Below are 19,753 nucleotides of genomic sequence, written 5' to 3' on the forward strand. Positions count from 1 at the left end.
CCCCCGTGCTCCGCCAGCCATGTGTGACACCAACCCCATCCTCCAGCCAAATCCTCTGGGCTGGCTTGGCTGGAGGCCTCACTGGAAAATACAGCTTGTTCCTGGGCAGGTGGCTGGGTACAGGCCCTGGCTGGCACAACTTATATGCCTGTGCTGGGCCGCTTCATCTGCTTCTACCTGTGTCTCATTGGCCAGTGCCAGCTGCCCTGCTGAGAGGACTGGAGCACCCCAGCCGAAAGTCCCTCCCTGCTGTCTCAGGTCCAGCCTGCAGCCTTTGCTTCACCAACATGCACACAGCCCTGCTCTTGCCCCGCAGTCCCAGCTCTCAAGTCCCAACCTGCCAGCCTCCTGTAAGAGTCACTGCATTTCTGACACAGTCCAGCTGTGATGCTAGGATCCCCTACTCCTGTCAGTTCCTGAGCCCCATTATAAACCCCAGCTGGGGCTGCCTTCACCCTTCCTGGCCCAAATGTTCTAACCTGTCTGGTTGCTGCTGGCCCCAGGCTCTGCACCACCCATAAATCACAGGAAATGGACAAGGTCCTACAATCAGTTAATTCATTTAGCTAATCTTGATGAAACGTCTCATCGACCCAGGCTGGGTCAGGGACAGAGCACCGGTGCCAGGAGACTGCGGGCTGGCACTGCCCCACCTGGCGGCATCCCAGCCCTTCCATTACACACCTCGGGGCCAGCCACCAACCAGAAAACGCTGCGGAATTGGGGAGGGCCCTGCCCAGCCCTGCCCTGCCCTGCCCTGCCCATGTGTGCAGGAGGTATACTCCAAATAAAGGAAAGAGGGGATGCGCCTCTCTGTAGCAGCATGTGCAGAGGGGGGCTCCTGATACCAAGGCAAGGGAGATGCAGAGCACCCCCTAGAGCTTCTTCCAAGAGGCACTGGACCCTGGGCGTGGACCCCTGTCCCATAAAATGTTTTTGCCTCCTGTGGCAGGGAGATGGGATGCATTGGCTAGAATCACTGTCTCCATTCTTAGATGTACCCCCGCCCAACCAAGTCCCTGTCATCTCTTCCTGAGGCCCAGGCACTGTTGGGTGCAATGTGAGGATATGAAAGCTACCCCTATGGGAGCGGTGTGGGGTCTAGCAGTTAGAGCAGGAAGGGGCTGGGTGCCAGGACTCCTGGGTTCTGTTCCCAGCTCTGTGTGGCCCGGGACATACCACCTGTTCCTTTGTGCCCCCCTGGATCCTAAGCTGAGCTTGAAGGTGCAGCCAAGTAGAGCAGCCCTTGATGCCCCAACTCTGCCCCCACAACTCAGTCCACTAGCTGAGTTCCCCCCTGCCATAATGCCCTCTGCTCCACATGGCCTGCCAAGCCAGAGCAACAATCCACAGGAGGAAGGAAGCTGTCAGTTCTCAGGGAATGATCATTGCCTTGGCTGCATAGACCCAAACATTAACCAAAGTAATTAGCTAATGAGGTCCCTGCCATTCCCCACCTCCCACCCCACCCCCTTGGCACAGCAGGCTTCCAGGGCACTGCAGCTGCAGTGTCCCAATCCTTAGTGGCTGGCACACATCAGAGGTGTAATGTCCATTAGGACCCATGCCAGCCCCTCTTGTGGACAGGGACTGCTGGCATTAGGACAGCTCTGCATGGGAGCGGATCCAGGATAGGCTGGGCCAGGAGGAAGTGGAGGCCTGAGGCCCCATGAAGAGTCCTGACATTTGGGACTGGGGGTCCATGCTTGGCTGTGTCCTGAGAGCCCTGTGGCACCTCACACTGAGGAAAGGCAGTGGCTAAGCAGTCCCTGAAGCATAAAGGTTTTTGTCACTGATCTCATTTGCTTCCCTTGGGCACTGTCTCTACCTGATCCTGGAAAAATCCCCTGAGAGAGGGACAGTTCACTTTTCCAGTCCCTGCTGACCTAGCAGTTGTGCCCAGGAGCTACTGAACTCATCACTCTTGCTTCCCCCTCTCCCCGTCACACACATGTGACAGTGCCACTGCCTCAGTGCTAGCTGGGCTGGATTCAAACTAGAGACCTACTGGGGACCAAAATCGAGTTCCCAGTGCCTCTGAGCCAGCCAGGAGTCTGCTTCATCCACCCCTTACTCCCACATGCACGCTTGTTTTCAGTCACTGTCCTTCAACTGGACCTCGGGGAGCAAGCAGCTGGGACACCATCCTGGGCTTCGTATCCTTTGGCCCACAGCCACGGGGGGCATTATTCTGGGGTAAGGGACCAGGATAGACATTCAGGCCTCTTTGCTAGCTCAATGTGGCACAGACGGGCTAAGGTTTGGACCTGTTCCAAAGGAACTGCATCACAATGCCCAGCCCTGCGACAGCTAGAGTAGAAACAAGTTTCCTGATACATTACTCTATGCAGTTGGCTCTGGTCATTCCCAGGAGGTGCAGCCAGCTTCTGGCTGCAGACATCCTACCCCCAGCTACATGGGACTGACCAAGAATCAGGGCCTTGTTGTGCTGCTGCAGACCCCCCAGAACCTCACTCCCCTCAGTGCGAGGATCCTGTGGCCATGGGGAGTCCGTGCCACTCACTGAGCAGCAGGGCAGGGAGCCTGTCCACCTTGATTTTTGGACCCGGGGGTGGAGGAAGGAAGTGCCAGCAGGTTCCACATGCTTGGGGAAAAGGGTGAGAATTTTGGCAGCCTTTAAAGGCCAGTGTGATATGTTCTGTGTGGTGTGCTCTGTGTGGTGGGACACATGAGATCCTTCCACATCCTCTTTCCTGCCTCCTCTACCCCATTGCTAAACCTTGTCTCCTTAACAGACCAAGCCAGTAGCATTTGCAGTGAGGACAAATGTGGGCTACAACCCATCCCCTAATGATGACATGCCAGTCCAGGGTATGGCCATCTCCTTTGAACCCAAAGACTTCCTGCATATCAAAGAGGTAGGTGGTGTCTGGCTGAGGATGAGAGACATATGATGTGGGCTGGGGGGAGCAGTGTAGCCAGCTGAGGAAGGCCCTGGCACCACATTACAGATACCACTTCTCTCCCTACTGCAGAAATATAACAATGACTGGTGGATCGGGCGCCTGGTGAAGGAGGGCTGTGAGGTGGGCTTCATCCCCAGCCCTGTCAAACTGGAAAACATGAGGATGCTGCAGGAGCAAAAGATGAGGCAAAACCGCCTCAGTTCAAGGTGGGGACAGACTGGGAAAGGAGGGGACCACTCTCATCACACAGCCTGGAGGGTAAAGCCATTTCAGAACAGGGAGCAGTGGGCAATCAACAAGGCCCTGTCATTAGATGCGTGGCGGGTGGGAAGCATGCCACTAAGCTAGATGGGTGCCTGGGCCATTGGCACTGTCCTGGTGTGGTGGTTCCAGATTTATGTTGTCTCCCAGGATCTGGGTGCCAAAGCCACTCTCCCATTGCTGAGAAATCCCCACCCCACCCCTGGCACTGGCAGAGATTCGATCCCCTTCTGAGGTACTTACCACCCTCCCCTTTCTGTTCTGTGCAGCAAATCAGGGGACAACTCCAGCTCCAGCCTGGGAGATGTGGTGACGGGGACCCGCAGACCCACCCCACCTGCCAGCGGTAAGACCGTCTGTGCCCCCAACCCTGGAACTGTTTGAAATGGGACAGTGCCCAGCTGGTCAGATGGGGGCATTAGGGCCAGCAAGTGAGGAAGGGATTACTTCCCACTATGGCCTTGTAGCTGAAATGACAGGTTCCTTCCTCCTTTCATCTCTTCAGATGCCAGTAAGCCTACCATTAAGGCACCTTTACTGCAGCTCAGTCCCTAACAATCTCTCACAGGGTGAGGGAAGCCCAGGACAGATCCTCTGTCTGCCTAATGTTGGGGATCAGTTAAAGCCCCAGCAGCTTAAGGTGGAAGTGCCCATCTGGAAGTGGCCAACACTTATCCAAGGATCTACAGCAGAATTCCTAAATTCTCCCCACCCACAAACGTCCCCCATCCCTTCTGGCCCCGGCAAAAGGCAGAGATATGGGTATAGGTGTAAGGGAGTACTTAGCACACATGGACCTATGAGTCAACACACAACAACATAGAGTAAGACAGAGGACAGTGCACCCAAGGGAAGCTGGTCAAGCAACTCCCACAGTGCGGCAGGCTACTGGGTCCAACACTGATGCTAGTACACACACAGAGACATGGTCTACAGTTAGACGCTTGAGTTTCCGATAGAAGGGCGAATGTGCATCCCTGCCTTGGCACATCCACACAGGCATGGAGAGGGGACCTGCTGCCATCTATCCCAGTGACCTAGCAGGTGGAGACACTAAGTCAATCCCAGCTGGGCTGCCAGGCAATCCTTTCATCCCCAGCCCAGCCCAGCCCACTCTCTACCCTGCCTAGCCCCTCCAGGAAGCTCTAGTTTTACTTTACCCTTCCAGCTCTTTCATTTGCCAAATCACTCTCCCCCCTTGAGCACATCTTTCATTTGTTTTCTTTCTTTTGATCTTTTTAGCCATTTCTCGTTTTCTGTTTCTACTCATTTTCCTTTGCTCCCTCCTTTCTTTTCTTTTCTTTTTTTCTCCCCTTCCCCATGCCCCTCCCTAGGTACTCTGGACATGACTAACTTAGCTTATGACCCTGATGCCCTTGACTTAGAAGATGAGGAGGCCGAAGGCCTGGAGAACCACCGCTCCCCTAAGACTAGCGTTAGCAGTGTCACCACACCCCCCTCCAATGTCAAGCGCATCCCCTTCTTTAAGAAGGTAAAGGAGCCTGGTTCAGGGCATGCTCTCTGCTGGGGCTCTGCACCCGCCTGCTGCACCTGTGCTCCCGCCTGCCTTTAACACCCGTCATTTGCCCTGAGTGTGAGGCCGGATGCCCCTCTTTGAGAGATCTGGGTTTGTCGAAGGAGGTGTGGGGATGGGAACGGGGACAGGCACAGCTTGGATCTGGTCTTGTCATCGTTCAGCTGTGAACTGGGTTGTGGGTCCTGGCCACATGAAGTGCCATAAAGCATGCTATTGGGCAGGAGAATCATCTGAGGAGCGCCAGCATCCCTTGCCCAAGTGGAGGTGCTCATGAGGGCCAAGGCAGGGTCACCCATGTACCTGATGTGTGCCAGGAATCCCCACCTCCAACATGGCCCAGACAGGTCCAGCTACCTCTATGCTGCCCTCCCAGTGCACCAATGCACACATTTCTGACGCACGTGAATGGTATGTTCCAGTGATCACACACTTAAAGCATGAATTAAGAGCATTCTGGCAGTCAACCCCTCCCCCCCCCATGTGAAGCATGGGAATGGAATGTTCCAGCACGGCCCCTTCCCATGAAACATGGGAAAGGTACATTCCAGTGGTTTTGAAGGGGGAGCAACATGAAGCATGGACCATTGTCCCCCTCCATGATAGCCCCTGTGAAACATGAGAGTGGAACATTCCTGGGGTATTTTGGTTCACCAGCGATCAATTTGGGGGATCTAGTGGGTGATCCCCAAAATTGGATCAAACCCATTCATTCCACCCGAACCAACATGGAAATGGATCCAGCGTTTCAACAAATTGGAAAGTTGTGTTTTGGGTCAGCCTGAAAGTGTTTGACCCAAAAGACAACAGAACGGTTTTGCTTTGGAGCTGTTTAACCTTTTATAATGGGTAGGCAACCCCTGGCGCGGGTGCCAGATCATGGCATGTGAAGGCATTTTGTTTGGCACGTGTGCCTCGGGTTGGAGGGGGAGAAGGGACCAGGGCTGAATTGCCACAATGAGGATTGGGCCATTTGCAACTCCCCCAGTGTCCGTCCCTGGCATGCCAACATCTTACAAGTTGAAGCTGGCACTCTGTCCAAAAATGTTGTCGACCCCTGTTTTATAACCTTTTTCTCGCTTCCCCCTTTATTTTATTTTTTTGGAAATGCAGGTGCAATTTTAAATGCCAGTGCCGTTTCAAGCTGGAAAATGGCAGTGCTTTCCCCAAAATGCTTCAGAAGAGCATTCTGGCATTTCCAAAATCAGGCTATTCCTCTTACAACACTTGATTCAGAGGCTTTGGGGTTCTCCCCTGACCTATTATTTTTAGTTGTAACCATTTGCCAAATTTGTTTATGGATAGTTTTGTTCTCCTCCCCACTCTGAAACACTAGTTCTTGGGTGAATTTAGCATTTGCCAATGTTTTTTTTCCCCAATTCTCCCAGCTGTGTCCACCACCCTGTTAAAAGCATGAGAATGGAATGTTCCACTTAGGCCCTCACACTGTGAAACATGGGAATGGAACATTCCATCCATCCTGGGTTAGATGCTGGGGAGGTGTGGACCCTGTGGGGTACCAGAGGCCTGCAGGAGCAGCCAGGTATGGGGTTTGCAGGCAGCTACCCCACTGCCTCTGGGGTTACATTGAGGCAAGTGAGTAGAGGGGTGCAGCAGTCTCTTTCAGGGCATTCCTCCCTGGGGTTTTACAGAGGAGGGATTATTCAGGGTAGGGCAAGTGGGGAGAGGCTGCAGGGGTAACAGCCAGGGGAGGATGCTGATGCCAAGGTAGGATGGGGGCTGCATAGAGGAGCTCTGTATTGCCAGGAGGCTCTCATAGGCAGGGACAAGAGTCCTCTTGATGCCGTGGAAGGCATTCCCAGGGACCGAGATGGCATGCAGAAGAGAGGCTAGGGCAGAGGGGTACATCTGCTGTCCCCAACGGGATGAAAAAATCTTATGTGAAGCAGGAGGCAAGTGCAAAATACAAGAGAAAGCAGGGCTGGAGTGGGGTGGTGGGAGCTGAGCAGTGCTGGGGGACATGCACCTGGGCCTCAGCCACCCCCACTGTGGGGGAAAGCTGAATTAACCCCCTTTCCCTCTAGAGTCCCCCACCTTGCTGCCTGAGCTAAGTTCCAGCAGCCCCTCCTGCCCTCCCCTGCCTGTCCCCACTGCCTCTTTGCTTCTGCTGGAGCGATCTGTCAGTAACACGCATGCCTTGTTTATCTCTCTCGTCTGCCCTTCCTCTCCCCCCCCACCCCCCTTCCCCCCCCACATTAATGGCGATCACTGGACATAGCCAAGCAGAAGCAGAAGTCGGTGAGTACCATGGCTTTACTTGAGCTCCCTTCCAGCCAGAGCATCCTGAAATACTGGGTGGGAGGGGTGCCCATAATTGGTATGGCCACCTGGCTCCCAAGCCACAGGGCTGGCAGCATGGGAAGGGCAGGCCACACCCAGGTACCCCTAGGAAGGTTCAACCCATCCTCTCGGACCGCAGTTCCTATCCCTGTCCCAGAGACGCCAGGGCCTGCAACCCCACCACCCCCCACGAAGCTGTGTAACCTCCTACCCACTGCATCTCTTCACAGGCGGAGCACGTGCCTCCCTATGACGTGGTACCCTCCATGCGGCCAATCATACTTGTGGGGCCGTCTTTGAAGGGGTACGAGGTGAGGAGTCAGGAGCAGGTGCTGGGGATGGGAGGTGCAGAATTTCCTTCAACTTCCTGCAGAGCAGGTGACCCTGAATATGCCCAGTATGTGCTGCATACTCCCCTCCCCACAGCTTGTCTGTCCATCTGTCTGCTCAGCCATCTCTTCCCCTCCATTTCTTGACCATCCACTCTCCACCTGCACACTCAACCCCTCTCACACAGCAACTGCTCTCCCAGCACCTTCACTCCTGTCCCCTTCAGCACGTGTCCATCTCCCCCCAACTCCTCTAGTGCTCCCCACTCTGCCTTGCTGTCCAAGTAGCCTCTTCCATGGGGCAGGAAGTCATATTGGGAAGAGCTCCCTGTGCTTTCACCTTTATCCAGGGTGGGGATTGTGCCTGGTGAGCCAGTGGCATCTGCCCTCCCGGTTCACACACACGTGCACATAGTGTGTGCCTAACTGATTTTCCTCCCTATGCCCATTTACCTGTAAAATCCCCTCCACACACACTATACCCATGCATGTAAATGCCTGACTACAGGTATTCATGCACGTCTGACTACACACACATGTACACACCCCCCCCTATACTTGACTGCACACACATGTGTGCACTATCTGACCTCCCATACACGATTTCTCACATGCATATTCAACTTATCTCTTTCTCTCTCGCACACATTTACACCCCCCCCCCACACACACACACACACTCCCCAGACCCACCCACCCACACGCTAGTGTCATGAATCCCCACTCTGCTCCAGGGTGCCCAGCTCCACTGTGTCGCTCTCTCCCCAGGTGACAGACATGATGCAGAAAGCTCTTTTTGACTTCCTGAAGCATCGCTTCGATGGCAGGTGAGGGACATCTCAGGCAGACAGCATAAGCCATGAGAGCATTGGTTGGGTCTGTGGCTCTCAGGCTTAGAAACTGGGTGTTGGGGGCATGCAAATGGGATGGGGATGTTAACACTGTCTATCATGCCTTCTTTCTCCCGAGTCACACTCAGAATCAGGACTGGAGAACACTGTGGCTGAGTAGGGGCTGGAGGTGGTGCACCTTCTGGCTGCTCCCTCCTGCCCTATTGGAGGTTGGGCTCCAGTTCTCAAACCTGTGGGCACAGCTGGACCCAATTCTGCTCCCCTGGACATCTAGAGACTACTGGTTCACTTAAATCCATGTTTAACAACAACCATGGTGACAGGCTCCCTGAGAGACAATAAAATGGGAACCCAGTGCAGTGGGTCACATGCTCTTCCCCCAGCCGGAAATAGGATGCCACCTTCCAAGCAGAGACAACTCTTCCCCGTCCCTCACCCTTTCCAACTGAAGGCCTCATGGGCATACTGCAGGGAGGAGTGGAACCCCCCTGGCAGTATCCTGAAACTCATTTTGCAGGTGGGGAACCTGAAGCACAGTAATGAGGAGGCAGCTCACTCAAAATGGAGCCCCCACTGCCATTTTGAAATGCAGGACACTGAATACATGAGATGCTGTGGCATTTTAATTAGAGTGGCTCCTGAGACCTGCTTTAATTAAAACATGCCCCACCCCAACCCCAGAGCATGTGTATAGGCACTCCAGGAGTCCTGTTCTCTTGCTGCCTTTCATATATGAAACAGGCAGCAGGAAGCAGTGCAAATGTGCAAGGGGAGGACTGGAAAGAGAGTTCCCTTCATAGGTGACTGGGATTTGCATCCCCAGCTCTGGGCTACTATAGGGTCACCTTATACAACCTCTAAGCAAGGGTCCCAGCTGTTGGGGACAATTGCTGACCACCCATCTGCTCTCTTTCTGTCTCTCCCTTTCACACTCCCATCCCTCTCTCCTACACACACCCCTTCACCCCCCTCCATGTGCCTCCCAGGATCTCCATCACGCGGGTGACAGCCGACATCTCCCTGGCCAAGCGCTCCGTGCTGAATAACCCCAGCAAACACACCATCATCGAACGCTCCAGCACGCGCTCCAGCCTGGGTAAGACAGGGGTGACTCCCAGGAGGGTGGGGAGGGAAGAGCCATGGATCTAACCCTTCCCACTCACCTCCCCCCTGCATGGTTATTTTGGAGGATGGTGTAGCATTAACCTGAGTTGCTTGGCCACTGGCATTGCTTTGAGGGCTTAAACCTTCAAAGCCTGCCTGCCTCTGATCTGTATCAGTTGGGAGCCGCCTGCTTCCCCCTTTGCCCACCCCTGGAATTCCCACAGTGCCTTGGGGCATGCCCCCCACCTCATGCCCTGTTGGCAAGGAACTCCTCACGCATGCTCCCCTCTTTGCCCACCCCTGGCCCTAGGCCAGGCCTTCCAGCTGTGCTCTTGCCTGCTTGTGCTAGGCTGAAAGAGGGACTGACCTAGAGATGCCACTTCCTTGGCATTGCTCATCCCCCCAGGCATGCTGGGATGCTTGGCAACACCAGGGCAGGCTCCCCCCAGTGCACGCTGGGATGTGATATGCCTGGACTGCCCCCCTTCCAGCAGAGCTGGGAAGAGGTGGGGGTTGTGTGCCTCATGGAAAACGATGCCATTTTTGCTGCCGTGCAGAGGGGGTGACTAATATGACTTGCTGACCTGCTGCTCCCGCAAGCCTGGCTGGGCGGGGGCAGGAGTCTGCTGCTCCGATGCCTGGGACCATCTTTGCTGCTGACAGTCCATTCAATTCACTCCTCTTTTCCCCCCCTCCCTTTCTTTTCTTTATTTTTCCTTTTATTTTTTTTCCTCCCCTCCGCGTGGCTTCCTTCCTTCCCTGCTCCTGATACAGATGTCTTGGGTATGTAGCCTTAATCTCTCGGGCACAGCACTCTAACCCTGTATGGGAGCCATTGCCAGCCACGGCATGGCAGGGACTGATGGGTAATACCCACTTCCCTAGCCACTGGAGAGTGAGATCTCAACCTGCTCCTTTCTCCTTCTCTTCTGGGATCTCCTCAGAGCACATAGCTGCTGGCACTCAGTACCCTACAAACTCAGGGCAGCCACAGCCGGAGTCTTGCTCCTTCCATGTGGCCCAGAGCCTTGGTGCTGGAAGGCAGCTGTCCCTTCCCTGTGGTCCTTCTGGTCTTGAAGGCCAGGACTGATCTGAAGCTCTAGGATTAGAGACGAGCCCAATATGCTCAACCCAGGTCCAGATGCCCCAGGGTCTGGGTTTTGGTTTGTCCCCTGCTGTGGTTCCTCCCCATCTCCTGCTCTATACAGCAGTGCACTTCCCCTGCCCAGGGATACCCAATGAACACAGGTCAGGTCTGGGTTCTCCAGGTCTCCCCTACTGCCCAGCCTGTGGCAGAGCTGGTGCAGCATCCTGGCTGTGGTGGGACTATTCCCAGCAATGGTGACACAGGAGCCACGTCTCTCCAGCCAGGAGAGGGAGATGATGCTGCTGCATGGAAACCCAGGTATCTCCCTCTGTATCTAGGCGACACCACTGTCTTTGCCTTTGGGGTACACAGCCCCCAGTCCCTGGCTCCATGACCAGCCCCTACAACTGTGTTCCTCCATCTCTCCCCATGCCCTCCCCATGGTTCCTGCCCCAATCCGTTATCTTACCTGGCTCTTCCAAATTGCTCCCCCCTACACATGCATTGTACCTGTTTCCTCCACCTCTCCATACTCTCCCCAACCTTTGTCCTGCTCCCCCTGGCCCACTTCCAAGCTTCTCACTGTGTGTCTGCTCTGACAGCTGAGGTGCAGAGTGAGATTGAGCGCATTTTCGAACTGGCCCGGACCCTGCAGCTTGTGGCTCTTGATGCGGACACCATCAACCACCCAGCCCAGCTAGCCAAGACCTCACTGGCCCCCATCATTGTGTACATCAAGATCACCTCCCCTAAGGTGGGTGTGCTCCTCCCTGTGGGGCATGGAGCCGTGAGGCCCAGGACTCAGTGCACAGTGCCATTGGAATATGCACTTGCAGCCCCCAAACTGATGATAAGAAGCCTTGAAAATTAAGAGTTAGTCATTTTTGGAGCTGCTAATATCAGCACCCACAGCTGCTGTGCGGGTAATGAGAATTGTCTTCACCCGTGTGGTATGAGCAGCTTTGACACTGATAAGTTGCCATCCAGTTCAAGGATTCTGATGACAGTTCTTGGACTGGGCTTTTTCTTCATTGTGCCTGACACAGTTAAAGGCACTCCAGTTAGTTACAAAGCTGTCAGTCTCAGTTACAGTGAGTGGGTCACTGGTTCTCAACCTCTTAGACTCAAGGCAACCCTTGGAAAATGCCAGCTCTTCACTTTCACTTGGTTTGTGCCTATGAAACAATAATAGATCAGCTCTTCTGTTGCAAAGAACTCAGGAAGCCCACAGCAGGTCCAAATGGTTTCCACACAGTGGATTCATATTTGAAATCTCTGGTCTTATCTTGTGAACTGTGCATAGGTTTTTGCACACCTAACGCTGCTAATATTGCACAGCATCCTTAAGAGGCTGTCACGGCACACCAGAGTGCTGCAGCATCCTCACTGAGCATCACTGAAGTGGGTAGATAATCCAAGTACAGTTAAGTTTAAGTTACAAAACGGGCAGTAAGGATGAAAGCTGCTATGCGTGTAGCCAGTTAAAATCAGAAATGGGCCAAGGGCTGTGGGCACACCCACACCCCCTTTGGCTGTGTGGCCCATGCACAGTGAGCTTTCTGAGCTCAATACCTTATCAGCATGGGCCTTAGCTGGAGCCACTGATTTTGCACAGCTCTGGAGCCCAGAGGATGAATGCCACCACCGTTCACTTCTTTCCTCCATCCTGACTGAATTCAGTGGCAAAGAAAAGGAGATGAGAGGCAGCATTTACCCCCTGGGCTTCTGAGCCATGAAAAAGCAGAGCCGATGCTGACATACTAGTGAACTCATTCTGGTGACAGGCTGTTTACACAGTGTTTGAGGGCCATTTGTGGCTCCCAAGCCATAGTTTCAGCACCACTGCACTTAATCTGACGTACAGATAACTGGTGTGTGTGACCATGTCAGCAGAAGACAACAAAGGGGGCTTGCTATTGTGTGAATTATGTACCTCTTGGGTATGTACATAAGCAGAGTACACAGGTGTTTGCTGCCTGGATCAGACTGTGCCAGGGAGCCAGGGGATAGCAAAGAGGAGATCCACTGCTGAGCCTTCCTGTATGTCCCAGGCAGTGATGGGGGGTGGGACTGTGTTGAAGCATTTGGCTTCATGAAATAGCCCTGTCTGTATTTAAATCAGTGGTGTGATGAGTTGGAGACTTTCAGCCTTGTCCTCCAGGTGATGTTCCTCCTCATTGCAGCATTGTTTTTTAAATATAAGAGAGTAGCTTAAGACTCAAACAGCCAGAGCGGCTGTGTGGCAGGGCTGAGGGACAAAGCAGAGCTGTGCCTGTGGGAGCCAAGGGCTGGGATAGCGTGGGTTGCAGTTTAGGAGTGAGTGTACTGACAGGGCAGAAGAGCCCCAGGTGGGGATCACAAAAGGATGAAACAGTTTTCCTGCCCGAGATCCAGACTCAGCCCCTCCACAGAGCAACAGCCCCCAAGGAGAGAAGGGGCAGGCAAGGCAGCATCTCCTCAGAAGCCTGGTGTCTCCTCGTCCCTTCCCCAGTGTTCTTCCTTCTCCCACCACAGGTGCTCCAGAGACTGGTCAAGTCCCGGGGAAAGTCCCAGGCCAAACACCTGAATGTGCAGATGGTGGCATCAGACAAACTGGCACAGTGCCCTCCTGTGAGTACCTGGACTCTGCCCACCTGAGCCCTCACCTTGGTTGGTGAGGCCCCACTCCCTCAGCTCAACTGAGTACCTGCCTCTGATCGGCCACCCCTGCTACCCCACACCCCCCAAACTGGGCCATGGCTCCGCCCCTGGCCCCACCCCATCACCTCCAGTTTAGCTGTGGCTCTGCCTCCAGCCCCGCCCATCACCTCCAGCTGGCTTCCCCATGCCCTGCCCCTCCCTATCTCTTTGTTTCTCATTGCAGGAAATGTTTGACATCATCCTGGATGAGAACCAATTGGAAGATGCCTGTGAGCACCTGTCTGAGTATCTGGAAGCCTATTGGAAGGCCACGCATCCACCCAGCAGCAACCCACCCAATCCCCTCCTGAACCGCACCATGGCTACTGCTGCCCTAGCTGCCAGTCCCGCCCCTGTCTCCAACCTCCAGGTACAGGTGCTGACCTCCCTCAAGCGCAACCTGGGCTTCTGGGGCGGGAAGGGTAGCCCGGAGCTGGGGCCAAGGGCCCAGCCCAAGGTGGAGGAGCATGCGCTGTAGCTTTAAGAGTGGAAGAGAAAGAGGCAGTGCCTTCAGTGAACACGGAGAAGGAAATGTACTTTGGAAACCCCAGCTGATCCCCACCCTCTGAATGCACCCCTGCAAGTGCCTGTGGAAACTGCTTCCCTCTGGCCCCGCTGCCCTCGGTGCCCTGCTGGTGGAAGGGGCTCTTCAGAGCATCATCTGAGCCAAATGGGGGCTGCCCAGCAGTAGCTCTAAGGCTCAGGACCTGGGAGCAGTGTTACCCCCTGGGGAGAACAAGGAATCTTCCCCCCCAGTGCCACCCAAGAGTTGCACCCATGCACCCAGGAGCCGAGCTCTTTCCAGGAGGTGCCATGCTGACGCCCCACCCCCTGCTTTGGTGTAAAGGCTGCCTCCCCTCTGCTTGGAGAGCTGGGCCAAGTCTCACAGGAGTCATGGAGTGCTGGGCTCTGATGACCTGTTTTGTGCCTTTGGAGAAGTGCATTCTGGGAAGGCCCCTTTCCCAGACTAGGTGTAAACCTGGGTAATTGCCCAACATGAGGCTTTGCACTGCAGGACAGTCAGGAAGGCTGGGGCAAGGGGTGACTTCCTACCCATGTCAAAGAGTGCTGTCAACAGCCAGGCCTGGGGTGAAGCCCAGGTACAGCTGTTAGGTAGGGGTCAGACATGCCCTTGTCCAGGAGTTCGGTGCATTGCCTTTGCCACTAGTACAAAGACCCCTCTGGCAAGGGGCTTGGATCCTTTCTTCCAGCTCCTGCCCAACCAAGAGTATCCTTCATCTACTGGAAACAGGCACCTTCTGAAATCTGTGCTAGTGTATCTCCAGGGGAAGGCTCACCTTTAAGAATTGAGATGTAGTCCAGGCTCACTTGTGGCCTGGCTAGTAGCTCAGATACTCCGAGTCATTCTGGTGCTGTGAAACCCAACAGATCATCCCATTTGGAAGAGCCCATCTTTGCCCCTTCCTGGATATCCTGGCTCCTGCCCCAAACCAGCTAACCTTGGTCTCCACAGGCTTCTGTGCCATTGCACTGTATCACCCAGGGGCAGGGCCGGGGGTCTCCAAGCAGGACTGGGATCTGGCATTAGTTGCCTTTGTGTTTGCTCCTGACCTTCTCAGGCTGCTGCTGGTTGAGTGGGTTTCTGTGTAGTAACAGAGGGTCTCCAACTGGGCAGACTCCTGTGGGGATCCTGCTTTCACTGGCGCCATGCCCTGACTTGCCCGGGCTGTGGTAGGGATGATGTCGTGCATTGCTAACTCTCTTTGACTTCCAGCAGATCTCTCAGCCCTGGCTTTGTGCCACCAGGGCAAGTTCACTCTTGCACTTCTGCTGGTACCTCTCAATCCTGGCTTCCCACCCCCAGCCCTTTCCAGCCTAAGCCTCCCTACCCTACCCACGTAGCTGTTCTGCCACCCCTCAGGCCTAGCCTGCAGCCCCCGTTCCAGCTTCCAACTCCACCTGAGAAAACCCTGTTGATGAATCTGTAATACAGGTTTGTTCCCTTGGATGGGTTTGTATTCAAGCATGGAGCTGGGCTAAGACTCGGCAACTTCATTTCACTTGCGTTGGGATTGCACACCAGGTCTCGGCAGGCCAAAAGTGCATGTGCACTGATCCCAGATGCAGCGCTTTGCTGATGATGTGTGTGTATTAACTGTACTAAGTGGCCACCAGTGGCCCCTGGGGGGCAGACTAACCCTGTCTTATCTTCTCCCATTTGCATGGTGTGCTGCTGCTTCTCCTAACCAGGGCCCCTACCTAGTGCATGGGGAGCAGACGTGTGAGGGGGAGCGTGCTAGCCTTCATGACTACCCAGGGGAGCCGGCCACCCGCAGCCAGGGGCGTCCAGGCCAGCCCCATGCTCGCCTAGTCAACCGTGGCCTATCGCGCCAGGACACCTTCGACTCGGAGACCCAGGGCAGCCGTGACTCGGCCTACACAGAGCCGGGCGATTCCTGCATGGACATGGAGACGGACCCCTACGAGGAGCCTGAAGCTGAGCCGCGCAGCACCCCTGGTGCCTACCACCGAGGGCTGGGCCGCCACCACCTCCACCTGCACCAGAGCTCCTGGGATGAGGATGAGCCAGATCGGGAGAACCACAACCGGCAACCTCGGGGCAAGGGGCGAGACCACTACTGCCAGAACGAGGAGGAGGCCATGGGCATGAACAAGAATGACATGGAGGCCTGGGGGCGGGACGTGTACATCCGCTAAAGCCGGGGCATCTGCCTCAGCAGGAGAGGGATGGTGTGCGGGGATCTTCCCCTCCCCCCCCCAGGCCCCCTGACTATGAGGCTTCCCTACTTTGGTTGTTTTGGGTTGGGGTGGCCCTTGCCTCCTTAACCAGGGCTGGCCTCAGATTATATGGTGCCCCCATCCAGCTTGGATGAGGGCTCCCCTGCCTCCCCCCCACCCCATATGGGGCTCCCTTGCCAGCAGTGCCATGGGGACCCCTTTGCCAATGGTGACACAGGCCCCCCCAACTCAGCACCCAGAGGGGGCCCCTGCCAACACTCCTGGGGCCCCTCTCACCTCCTATAAGATTGTGAATATTCACCTCCACCTTAAGCCCCTCCTTGGCTCTGTGGGTCCCCTGGGTACCCAGAGAGGAGGGGCGCCCTGGCGTCCACTTTTGCCTCGGGCCATCCCTGCCCCCAAAGGGAGTAAGTGACCAAATGGATCCAGCCAGCTCCCCTGCTGCCTGTCATGGCCCTGCCCCAGTGGGTGGGAAGCCTAGAGCTGGGCACTGTCTGTCCCCACTCCCTGGGGAAGGAAAGCATGTTCAACCCTGGTCTGTAACTAATCACTTCTGGGGCTGTCTAGGGGGATGGCCTTCCTCCATCTTCCTCTTCCCCACCCCGGGCTCAGCTTCTCCCCAGTTTGCATCCTTGCCCCATCCCATCGTATTTCCATGGTGCTCTTGACAACCCAGCTGAAGAGGGGAGCTGTGGCGCTACCCCTGGTTTCTTTAGAGAGTTCTGATAGCTGTGGGGAGTCAGTCTCTGCCCAGCAATGAGGAATCTCCTCTTCTGTCCAGTGCCTACGATTATGTCTAGCCCTTTGTCCGTACAGACAGCCGTAACCCCAGCCAACGGTGCCATAGCCTACCTCCCATCATGGCTTGACCTGTCTCTATTCTCCAGTGCCTCAGCCTCCAGCCCCCCGTGGATTTATTTTACATGCTAAACCACAACAGATTTGGGGGTGGGGATGCCTGCACTCCAGCCTGCATGCGTGTGTGGTGTATACTGCTGTGGGCGTGCCCCAGGCCGGGGTATTGAGGGAATGAAGGGGGCTAACCTGTTTGGATCTAATTGGACTCCTAGTTGATCTGTACCGTGCTGACTCAAAGCATGGAGGGGGAAGCTTGTGTGTGATGCCATAGGCTGGGCATTCTTCTGGTGGGCTGAAGGGACTCTGCCGAGCGTGTCAGGGCAGTTCCAGGACATCCCAGTCCCATGTGACATCAAAGCAATCCCCCTTGCTGGGAGCAGTCATCCTCACCAGTGGTCCTGCCTACTGCCTAAGGAGAGGAGGTGCCCTGTGATGACATCTTGGCCTGGGCTACCCTCTCCCTGGGGCACGGCCTGTTTGGTTTTCCCCTTCACAGAGCTGCTGTCATCAGACTGCAGGTGCTTTGCAGGGTGCTTCCATTTGAGGAGCTTGGGCTGAAATGAAGGCAGGGAGACAGTTTCTGGCAGAACAGGCTATTTTTGCAAAATGGTCTATGGCACCCTTTAGTGGGGGGGACGGGCTCTTCCAGAAGGGTGTTTATACACTGTGCTCAGGGGGAACATGCTTTAATTAGAGCAGCTCCAAGAGCAGCTCCAGGAGCTCCAAGAGCTGCTCTAATTAGAACACCCAGAGAGTCACATGTGTCAGTGTCCCTGTGCTGAAAAATGGCAGCAGGGGCACTTTAACTAAAGCCATTTAGTTTCAAAACTAACTCGAATGAGCTTCAGTTAAATTGCCCCCGCCACCATTTTTCAGTGCAGGGACACTGACATACTTGACCAACTGCAGTCTGCTGGAGCTCACCAATTACCACTCTGGCAGACTTGATTAATCAAGTCTGGATTAATCAAGTCTGCTCCAATGCGCTGTAACTACACGTTGTAATTACAGCATGTTGGAGCAGCCTCACTGCATATGTATAGGCACCTGAAATGCCCCTGAGTGGGTGAGGGGGAGGGGAGATCATTTCTACACTGGGCTGGGGGGACAGGGGTGTCTAACGTGAGTGGTTTGTGTACTAATGGCTTCCTCAGTCCTGGCCTGCCGTGTCACCTTGTGCCATACTAGGGGCAACAGCCAAAGTACCCAGCCCCTTTGTTTATGGGCCTCAGGTGGAGGGGTGGGATTTTTACTTGGCCAAAACCTTCAGCGCCCCCCAGTCATCTCCTCTCTCTGGGCCTGTAATATCTGCCCAGAACCCTCCAGACCTTTCCCCTCCCTGCCAGCTGGGACTCTGCCCCTTTCGCCCACCCCTGGTCTTGAGCATGAGGAATCTGGCTGGATTGAGCCCAGAGAAGCTGTGCCTGACCTGTGACTTCCAGGCAGAGCTGCATCCCTTACATTCTGCCAAAACCTGGCTTTGGCCAACCTAAAATGGTTGAGGCTGCCCAGTGCCCTTCCCCTCGTCTCCCCGCCCCCTTCTGGCTGCAGTTTCTGGGCAGTGCCTCTCTGACCGACAAGCATTCAGTCCTTTGCTGCCCATTCATGCAGTACCTGCGTCCATGTGTGCCAACGTGTGTCCGTCCATCTCCGTGCCCCTTGGGAATGGGCTGGAGGTGGTCTCAGCTGCTCCCCCTCCTTCACTGTGAAGTCTCTGGGTTTTGTCTGTCTGTACCCATACCCTCTGCAGGGGCTGGCACCTCCCTGCTCGCCTGGCCTTGAGCGGTGGCTTTATAGCCAGGGGCCCTGCCTCACCTTACTCTCCCTGGCAGGGTGTTAAGCTTTGCATCTGGTTTCAGTGGGGGCCGAGACAGCCCCTGCTCTCAGGTACTGCTAGGAGCTTCCCCAGGGGAACTCAGGAGCTACTGCCTTTGACAAGAGCGAGGGGCCTTTCTAGACTAGTGCCGCTCTGTCCTGGGTGGGGAGAAGGGGTGGTAGTGGCTGTCTTCCCCATGGAGGCTGCTTGATGGGTTCCAGCCAGGCAACTTAGCTGCTACAACGGGATGGCGATGCCAGATTTCTACACCCACCTCTATCGTGGAGTCAGGTCACTCTCCCCATGTGTGTGCCTCGTCCTCCCCGTCCGTGAACCCCGGGGCTAACGAGCACCCCTCTGTTAAGTGCTTTGAGACCTGCAAGCTCCAGCCACCTCAATGTGTTGTAACCACCACGTGTCACAGCTGTCTCTATGCTGCTGCCCCACACCTCACAACTGCCACGGGCCTTCCTGCTGCCAGGCCAAGGAGTAGAGAATCCCCCTCAGCAAGGCAGGGTCTAGGACATGCCCATGGCCAAGTCTGCTTTCAGCCAGCAGGGGGCAGCAGGGTGGGGGAGGGCCAGAAAGGTGTCTTCAACACGGCCCTAGCCTTTTTGCAAAGCAACTTTAAAGGAAAGAGATGTCCTGTATTTCCGTCATTTAACAAACTATTTAAAAGAAGTGTATTTTATTTATTTATTATTGTTTGTTGAGGGAAGGGGGGAAATATTATCCCATTTGCTTGATTCTTTGTAATAAATATTTCACTGAGAACTCTGACAGTGGCTCCACGAGGGGTGTGTGATTACTGGCCCCATGTGTTTCATGGTTGGGGTAGGGGGTTGGTGCCTTTTCCATGGTCACATCTTGCCTCTCTCCAGTACAGTCTATTTGGGGTTGGTTCTCTGTAAATCAATGCATGAGAGGCTGGCTCCCTTCTGCGTCTAGCCCTGATCCGCTTCTGATCTTGGGAAACCTCTGTTGTCCCTGCTGTGCAACTGTGGAAACTTGTAGAAGAGGTCACTGTCCTGCTCACTTGTCACATGTCAGTGCCCCCAGCCAGCCCAGCGGGGACGTGGGTCTGACCTAGAATCATGGCCATTGTTAAGCCAGGTCAATGATTATGCTTTCAGAAAGAAACTAAGAAAATTACCTTCCAGGAGAAAGGGATCACTGTGCCCCAATGTCATTCTCACGCTCTACAGGGTATGGAGCAACAGGGTGCCTGGGTTCTATGCCCATCTCCAGGGAATGATGGTCTAGTGGTGAGAACAGAGTCAGGACT

At 55.0% G+C, this 19,753-nt stretch overlaps 1 protein-coding gene across 4 annotated transcripts in view; it reads left to right on the plus strand.

Moving 5' to 3' along the window:
* CACNB1 (calcium voltage-gated channel auxiliary subunit beta 1) overlaps positions 1–19,473 on the plus strand; it is a 35,608-nt gene extending 16,135 nt beyond the window's left edge. The window contains exons 3-14 of one of the 4 annotated variants that reach the window (XM_006022560.3): positions 2,757–2,879; positions 2,997–3,133; positions 3,458–3,534; positions 4,523–4,680; positions 7,254–7,334; positions 8,121–8,179; positions 9,190–9,299; positions 10,082–10,090; positions 10,997–11,148; positions 12,909–13,004; positions 13,258–13,443; positions 15,285–19,470. In XM_006022560.3, coding sequence (XP_006022622.1) covers positions 2,757–2,879; positions 2,997–3,133; positions 3,458–3,534; positions 4,523–4,680; positions 7,254–7,334; positions 8,121–8,179; positions 9,190–9,299; positions 10,082–10,090; positions 10,997–11,148; positions 12,909–13,004; positions 13,258–13,443; positions 15,285–15,752 — 1,656 coding nt within the window. In that variant the 3' untranslated portion in view covers positions 15,753–19,470. Of the gene's footprint in view, positions 1–2,756; positions 2,880–2,996; positions 3,134–3,457; positions 3,535–4,522; positions 4,681–6,961; positions 6,982–7,253; positions 7,335–8,120; positions 8,180–9,189; positions 9,300–10,081; positions 10,091–10,996; positions 11,149–12,908; positions 13,005–13,257; positions 13,552–15,284 lie in introns of those variants that run through there. The other 3 variants (XM_006022561.3, XM_006022559.3, XM_014519455.2) reach the window with 3 other exon arrangements.
* Positions 19,474–19,753: the final 280 nt, after the last annotated feature.

Source organism: Alligator sinensis, unplaced genomic scaffold (genome assembly GCF_000455745.1).
Source record: "Alligator sinensis unplaced genomic scaffold, ASM45574v1 scaffold886_1, whole genome shotgun sequence".
NCBI classification, from domain to species: Eukaryota; Metazoa; Chordata; order Crocodylia; family Alligatoridae; genus Alligator; species Alligator sinensis.